The 8,972-nt window shown below is 38.3% G+C and overlaps 1 protein-coding gene across 6 annotated transcripts in view; it reads left to right on the top strand.

Annotated features, from left to right (window-relative positions):
* The window catches only part of VRK2 (vaccinia related kinase 2), a 78,148-nt gene that overhangs the window by 35,130 nt on the left and 34,046 nt on the right, over window positions 1-8,972 (top strand). For all 6 annotated transcript variants that reach the window (XM_015557914.1, XM_006778575.2, XM_015557913.1 and 3 more), the window contains exon 7: window positions 5,153-5,285. In XM_015557914.1, coding sequence (XP_015413400.1) covers window positions 5,153-5,285 — 133 coding nt within the window. The remainder of the gene's footprint in view (window positions 1-5,152; window positions 5,286-8,972) is intronic.

Raw genomic sequence — 8,972 nt, 5'->3', positions numbered from 1 at the left:
GGGCACCTGAGGCTGCATGGCCTCTAGCCGGGGCAGGGGACCGCAGGCCATGCCGCCCATCCAGCGGGGCTTGACGGGGGACCTCAGGCTGCGCCCCCCACCCCGGCACCGGGCCGAGGGACCTCCGGCCATGCCCTCTGCCCTGGCACAGGGCCAGGGGCCCTCAGGCCACTCCCCCTTCCCGGCGGGGCTTGCTGGGAAATAAAAGGTTAATATGCAAATGGTCATCATGCTATGACGCGTAATGGCCAATCAGCAGGGACCTGAGGCTGCATGGCCTCTAGCCGGGGCAGGGGACCTCAGGCCATGCCGCCCATCCACCCCCACCCTGCAGAGCTTGATGGGTCCAGGGCTGGCCAGGTCTGGGTCTCGTGCAATTTCAAAGCACGCACTTGTGGACAGGGACATAAACTCTGAGTCCTGCGGCACGCCCCAGACTCTGACAGGAGGGAGATTTTCATATACATTTTACTAATTTTCTTTCATCTCTAACACTTCTATTATAGAGAAAGGGGAATTAGCAATTTTAAAATATTTCCTCTAATTAATTCCCATTTAATGTGCACAAATTTTGTGCACCTGGCCACTAGTTTAAAAAAAAAAAGCATATCTAAGAAAGGTGAGAAAAAAATGAGTACCATGTAGAAATGTGAGGGGCAGTACAGTGTAATGAAAAGGGAGGCAGGAAGGGCTGTCCTTTTACTCATAGAGAAAGGAAACCATTACTAAATTCAGAAAAGTTGCATAGAAAGAAAATCATTTAAAATGCATTAAGGAGCTAGATTTTAAATTTTCTTGTGCCTAGTCTTATTATAATGCAAATAATCTTCTACATCATAGGTGATCTTGAGTTTCCTACTACTAGCTTCTAAGACTTAAAGCACATTGTATGTGTTTATATTTAAAGTAAAATATATTAACTAGTTATTTTTTATTTCACAGAAAATAAAAAAGGATAATACAAAAAAATGTTAACTGAAACCAAGTTTTTCTTTAGATTAAAGGTTGGTAAACTTTCTCTGTAAAGAGCCAGATAGTAAATATTTTAGTTACATCATCTTTTTCTTTTTCTTTTTTTACAATACTATAAAGATGCAAAAATTATTCATAGCTCAAGGGCATATAAAAACAGGGCCTACACTGCAAACCCTACTGTAGATTAAGTTCGGCTTAAACTTAGATTTTATTTCAACAAAATTTCAGCAATGGGCAGAAACCCAAATTGTGTGTTGTATTAAAAAAAAAAAGAAATTTGGACTTTCAAGACACATTGGTATGGATTTGAATCCTGCTTCTATTCTTTACTGGCTCAGTAACTGGGGTAAGTTAACTCCTCAGATGTTCAGCTTTCTCATATGTAGAATAAGACCAATGCTACCTGGCTGGGTGATTGCTTGGGTTTAATGAAATGATTTTTGAAAGGTATTTTGCTCAGTGATTATCACATAATTGGAACCTCAACAAATGTTAGTTCCTTTCTTTCCTTCCTTATCTTGTTTGACATGTCCCAGCCTTTCTTTTCTTTCTTATTTTGAGTAGTTCTAACATAATTCTATACTGTCTATTTCTATTAAGTTATCTTTGTAGAAACTCTCACTTTGACCTAATTTGAGACAAAATAATTTTTCAATACTTTGTACAGGCTATTGGCTTCTTCTACATCAAATCTCTACCCACCAAATGCAATCATCCTAAATTTCTTTATTAATGCTTTACAACCAATAATTTTAAAATATTGATAGATTCTAGTAGTAAAACTTTCATGAGAAATTTATAGAATTTAAATCTCATTGAACCTACAAAAATATAAATATTTATAATCATAGGCTATACTTGTAGATAAAAATACAAACTAAAAAAATATATATGTAGTGGGGTGAAGATAGATAGTTGTTTGTTTTGTTATTTTGTTCAATAGCCTTCTGTGATTGTTTGACTTCTACCTACAGCTCTATTAAGACCACCAATTATGCTCCCAATATTGGAGCACCTAATATATAAAGCATATATAAACAGATCTGAAGGGGAAAATAGACAGGAATACATTAACAATCAGGGGCTTCAATACCCCACTTTTGACAATGGATAGATTATTCAGACAGAAAATAAATGGGAAAACATTGGACCTAAACTGCATGTTAAATCTGATGGACCTGATAGACATACAATACATTCCATCTAACAACAGAATATACATTCTTCTCAGGTGCACATGGAGCAGTCTTTAGAATAGATCTTGTTAGGACACAAGTCTTGGTAAATTTAAGAGAATTGACATCGTATCAAGCATCTTTTCTAACCACGGTGATATGAAACTTGAAATCAGTTACAAGATGAAAACTGTAATATTCACAAATATGTAGAGCTTAAACAACATGCTCCTGAACAACCAGTATGTCAAAGAAGAAATCAAAAGGGAAATAAAAGAAATACCCTCAGACAAATGGAAACACAGCATTCCAAAATTTATGGGATGCAGCCAAAGCAGTTGTTAAGAGGGAGGTTTATAGCAATAAACTCCTACATTAAAAAAAAGAAAGATCTCAAATAAAACAATCTAACTTTACACATAAAGGACATAGGGAAAGGACAAATCAAGCACAATGTTATTAAAGGGAAGAAAATAATTTTAGAGTGAAAGTGAAATGGAGACTAATAAGATAATAGAAAATATCAATGAAACTGAACTGTTTTAGTGGGAAAAAAACACACCCAAAAAACAAAATAGACAAACCTTTAACTAAACTAAGAAAAAAGAAGACCCAAATAAATGAAGTCAGGAATGAGAGAAGAAACATTACAACTGATAACACAGATAAGAATCATAAGAAACCACTATGAACAATTATATATCAACAAATTAGATAACCTAGAAGAAATTCCTAGAAATACCCACCCAAACCCTCCCCCAACCTCCCAACAACGAAAAGTCCTTTCTCAAGGACCTTGGAGTCATTCCTTTAAAATGCAATCTTTAAGAAACATTGTGCTGCTATCCCTTCAATCTCTGAAGGAGGGAAGGGCCTAAGCATAACTTAACAAACATAGGTAACCTAGCTACTTTGGCCAACCTCCCTAAATATCCTCTAGTACTTTTCACTAGCCTGCCCCAGCGCTTAAAAACTTCCCCACCTTTGTTTCAGTAGAGTTGAGTTTAATCTATCTCCCCTATTGCAATGGTCTTGAATAAGGTCTGTGTTGTCTTTTTAGCAGGTGCAGTGCAGTGCAATTTCCCTCCAACAGTGACCGAGAGTGAAAACTCTGGAGCCAGACTCTGGCTCCATTTTACTGCACAAGCCACATAATCTCACTAAGCATCAGTTTGAATGAGTGAGCTGGAGAGGATGCCACCTACATGCAGAATTTCTGTGGAGGATGGCATGGACCAATGAATGTAAAGCTCTTAGCATGCACTGATGTAAATTAAGTACTCCATGAAGTTTAATGTAGGTCTTACTATTTTGGCTAATGACTACATGAAAAGCTTCTTGATGGCTCTTTTTTATTTTTAAGAAAACTACTCTAGTGTAATATATATTTCTGTTTTGCTAAATTATTAATATGTACATTTCTGGGATATCTACTTTGTAAAGTGAAGTCTATCAATTTAGTTTTTGAAATAAATAAAGGTAAAAAATGCATCATAAATAGTGAAAGCAAGCAGCCAGTTGCACATCTGATCCTGAAGTCTAGTTACATAGAGCAGAGGGATCAGTTACTTCTGAGACCATGTAGAGACACAGCATCTATGGGCCAGAGACAAAACTGAAATACCATGTTTTCAGGTACTAGCAAGCTATGTTCTCCAACAAATGAAGAAAACTCTGTGCTGTTTATATTTTGAAGTTCAAAATGCCTCCTACTTAAGCTGTCCTAAAACCAAGACCTTACAGAAACTAAAAGATAAATAGTTTTAATATATTTTAAAATGCAAGTTTTATTTATTTTCATTCTTTTAGATCTACTTTTATTGATTTCAGAGAGGAAATTTATCAGGGAGAGAAACATCAATGATGAGAGAGAAACATCAACGATGAGAGAGAAACATCAACAATGAGAGAGAATCATTGATCAGCTGCCTCCTGCCCACCCCACACTGGGGATTGAGCCTACAACCCAGGCATGTTCCCAACAGGGAATCGAAACTATGACCCCCTGGTTCATGGGTTGACACTCAACCACTGAGTCACTCAGGGTGGGCTGAAGTACTGGTTTTATAATACTCTATTGTCTTATAAGCTCCATCATGAAATGTTGCCTCAATCCACAAATTTTAAAGAAGTATGTGAAACAACACATTTTAAAAGTTGAAACTGCTTTCTTTGGGTGGAGGGGGAACATGGTGACAGATAGTTGGGAATGACTATATTTTGACTTCATGTCAGAGTAAATATCTAGTCATAACAGTTCCTGTTCAGTATATGCTGTATCTGTAAAACTATGTCTCCTATCTCTCTCACTCCAAAGTAATCTGAGAAAAATTCACTTGAATTGACTTCTGACATTCATCAATTTATATTCTGTTTGGGAACCCTACTTGCAATTCTGACTGACTTACAAATTCTGACTGACTTGCAAAGATTACAGTGATGATATGGATCGGACTGTGAATGGCAGAATACTGCATTGACGTTTCATTCTTACATCCAACATGCTGGTGTGTTTTTTGAGTCATTACCTCTTCCAATCTATCCACTATTTTTATACTTCCTGCTCATGGAAACTCCTGTAACATTAAGTTTGTATATTTAGATTGTGTGCCCTGATCTCCCCCTCTCTGCTTGAAACAGTTTTATGTTACAGAGAAGGGGTTACAAGAAAAGGCAGAGCCCCATAAGCTGCATGAATACAGACAAAAAGGTAGGTTATGGTTTTGATGTCTAGATGCCCACCTGGAGAGGAGGGAATTTGGGAGCAAATTAAAAAGACTAAAACTCTAAGTCAACTCAGAAACAAGATATGCCTGTGATGAAGTCAGATTTGAAACTGGAAAGTTAGTTGTTACCGTCCTCAGTTGTATCTGTTTTATCCTAAGGCACCATTTGGTTTAACACAAATGTAGGTATAAGACTTCTTAACCTAACAGTTTCTTAAGACTTAATGATAAAGGTTACATTTAGGAGGCTGAAAGCATGGTTCATTTGTCTTCCAGGTTTATCTTGCAGATTACGGACTTGCCTACAGATATTGTCCCAACGGGAACCACAAACAGTATCAGGAAAACCCTAGAAAAGGCCATAATGGGACAATGGAGTTTACCAGCTTGGATGCCCACAAGGGTGTAGGTAAGTTTCTTTTTCTTATTTTTATTTCACAAGAATAATTACAGAGTAATAAGACTCTATGAAATGACCTTTGCGTAGTCACTTTGAGGACTGAGAGCGCTGGTGAGATTTTGTCTGCCAGTGACTATTTGTCTTATGGGGTGGGGGAGGAGATACAGACTATGACAAGTGAGAAAAAAGCACAAGGGTGTCAGGGAAGCAAAGCTTGATGCTTATTTTGGGCAGGAAATGACTAGTTTGTGTAGATTAAACTTGGAGGTCAGCACTGAACTTTCGTGCTGTAGTGAAGAATACAGATTTGGTAAAGAATTTGGTGAAGAATTCTTCCTGTTTTTCATTGTGCCCTTATCAGAGCTTTGGAAGATACCATCTCTCAACAACAAGAAAATCTCTTCTGAAACTATAAAGTGTTAATTTGTGGAAATCTCTCCTAGTCGCCTTTCATATATCTTACTTATTTAAACTCACTTTGATGGTATTGGAAACACATTTGCAGGTAAATTACATACATAGTCCTTTTATTGGATATTGATTGTACTGCCTTGCATTCCAGGGCAGACTTAATTCAACAATTCCCTAATTAGTTAAAGTCATAACCTATGTCTTGTATTCATTTACCATTAATTAAACCTTAGCTGTTTATTACACTGCAGTCCAAATCCAATAGCCGACCCAGAAAGCCATGGAAAAGGAAGTAGGAGGTCAATATTGAAAATATATGGTGCAGAGTCCCACTGATGGTTGCTTTGTTCACAATCAATATGGTCAATGCAACTGTACTTTCTTAGTTGCTCTGTCAGCAAGACAAAAAGTCAATTCTAATGTTATGCTAGTAAAAAAAGGGGGTGATTATTGAAAAACTTTGGCTTTCAAAATTATATTCCTTAAACTTTGTTTATAAAAGTATTTTCAAGTTTGCCAAGCCATACAAATAATTATAAACAGCTTGGAAAGATCCACATTTTCACTAAAAGGCAATTAGACATTTGCACTTGTTAATGACTGGTGAACTGTTACCCTAAACTGAGACTTTCTAACGAGTTTTAGTTGGTGCAAACAACTGTATATTATTGCCTTTTCTATTAAAAGGACCATTGACCATGTAATGTAGAGGGGTCTTGATCATTTTCCAAAGCAATTAAAACCCACCCCAGTTTAAGGTAGGCCAGTGCAAAAGTGAGAGAAGTGTGTTGGATGGATACTGTCTTTCTTTCGGGAAGAATCATAGGTTAAATTTCTGAAATGGAAATTAGCTTTTATACTTTGGATTAGAGTAAAATAAATCACTACATTACTTTTCAAGGGTAGTTTGGTTAGAAAAGTAATGATCACTCAGAAATTAAGAAATCTGTATTTTTTCACCATTTACATTGTGAATGAATCAGTGAACATTCAAAAATATAAATGGGGCATGGTTTTAATTAAATTAAGAAATATAAGAATCAAATGCTCATTGATAGTGGGTTCTTGTTCCATTTAAAGCTCTTTACTCTCAGTGAATTTTCTTCTTCACTTTTGCCAGATTCATTAGTTTGAAAGTATTTACAGGAATCTGGGAGGAGTACTTTTTTGATAGTGGTATAACTGGAAATTCATCATACAGATTCTTAAGCATTACTCTGATTATGTTAATGACTAGAGGTCTAGTGCACTGGGGGTAGTGGAGGGGGAGGTCACTTAGCCCAGCCTGCACCCTCTTGCAGTCCAGGAGCCCTCAGGGGGCCTAAGCCCTCAGTGGGACATCTTTAGTGCTGCTGCGGAGACAGGAGAGGCTCCTGCCACTGCCGCTGGCTTCTGGCGCAGCGGAGCTCCCCATGCGGGAGCACACTGACCACCAGGGGGTAGCTCCTGTATTAAGCGTCTGCCCCCCGGTGGTTAGTGTGCGTCATAGCGACCGGTCATTCCGCCGTTAAGGTCAATTTGCATATTACCCTTTTATTGTATAGGATGATATTAACTTATGGTTGGACCACTTATTTCAACTGGTGGTTCTGATCTTGATACATTGTGGTTTGGCTTTTAAAATAGCTCAGAAACCAGTGTGATTGTTGAATGGGGAGAAGAGTTGTTACATGTTAATCTGGACCAGGGTCCTCAAACTACGGCCCACAGGACACATGTGGCCTGCTGAAAACATTTATCCGGCCCGCTGGGTGTTTTTGCCGCCGCTGTGTGCATAGGAATTTGTTCATAGTTTTTTTTAAACTATAGTCCGGCCCTCCAGCGGTCTGAGGGACAGTGAACTGGCCCCCTGTTTAAAAAGTTTGAGGACCCCTGATCTGGACAGTGTTTGGACTGTGGTAATTCTAAAAGTCCTCTACAGTTATTTCATAGTTTAGGGCAGTGGTCGGCAAACTCATTAGTCAACAGAGCCAAATATCAACAGTACAATGATTGAAATTTCTTTTGAGAGCCAAATTTTTTAAACTTAAACTATATAGGTAGGTACATTATTATTAACTTAATTAGGGTACTCCTAAAGCTTAGGAAGAGCCACACTCAAGGGGCCAAAGAGCCGCACGTGGCTCGCGAGCTGCAGTTTGTCGACCACGGGTTTAGGGCATTGCTTTTATTGTGCTATCCTCATAAAATATTTGAACAAATTTTTATTTTGTAGTTCACTTAAGCTTTTTCCTCCCTAAATAATAATACATGTGATTAGTTGAGTAGATTTCACCATGGTAGCGCTTTGGGGGAGAATATTGAACTGAAAATGATGGTAGAAAGATACTATCTCCCTGGCAAGACTATTCAGGGAAGAGTCTATATTACATATTTTTGGTATTTGCTGGAAAGTCATATACTAGAGTGAATATTTACTTTTATAGGTTTCATAGGATTCCTATAAAAATATTCTCTTAATGCATTTAAAATAGAATTTATACTAAACTTCTATGCATATCTGTATCTACATATACAGATATACATGCATACCTATTATATACATACACATGCGTACACACATACATACATAGGTAACATACACACATATATATTTGTATTTATATATATATACTATAGGCCCGGTGCACAAAAATTTGTGCACTCGGGGCGGGGGGTCCCTCATTATTAAACATTTATCAGCACAACACTGACCACATTGGTGGTGGTGGGGGTCTTGTCAGAATGTGTTATATTATGCAGATGAAAATCTATTTAAACAGACTTGATGTAGATATTTCAAAGATGGAAAAATTGTCCCTGTCAACTATTTTAGTTGATTCATATCTTCAGTAATTGTCATCATTGCAAAGTTATCAGTCCCCATATGGATTATTGGATATAATAGGCCATGCACTGTTTTTTTTTTTAATTCTGGGATTTATTTACCTTCAATAATTGAAACTTTGTTGCCTTCAGTGGAGCTCAGAGCTGCCCGGGAAGTTTGGCAGCTTGGCTTCCTCCATCGCTGGAGCAACCAAGCCTCCTGTTCTCTTCAACTCCATGGCTGCGGCCGCCATCTTGGTTGAGTTAATTTGCATATAGTCATTCTGATTGACTGGCCAGGCATCCCAGTAGGGACCTCCCACCCTGAAGGGGCTGTGGCCAGCCTGCAAACAGCCATCAGCCCCTCACCAAGGTTGGCCAGGCATTCCAGTGGGGATCCCCACACTGAAGGGGCTGTGGCCAGCTGCAAACAGCCATCAGCCCCTCAGGCTGGCCAGGCACCCCAGCGAGACCCCCTCC

This window comes from Myotis davidii, unplaced genomic scaffold, assembly GCF_000327345.1.
Source record: "Myotis davidii unplaced genomic scaffold, ASM32734v1 scaffold6, whole genome shotgun sequence".
NCBI classification, from domain to species: domain Eukaryota; kingdom Metazoa; phylum Chordata; class Mammalia; order Chiroptera; family Vespertilionidae; genus Myotis; species Myotis davidii.
This window is presented reverse-complemented; position numbering and strand designations above follow the sequence as displayed.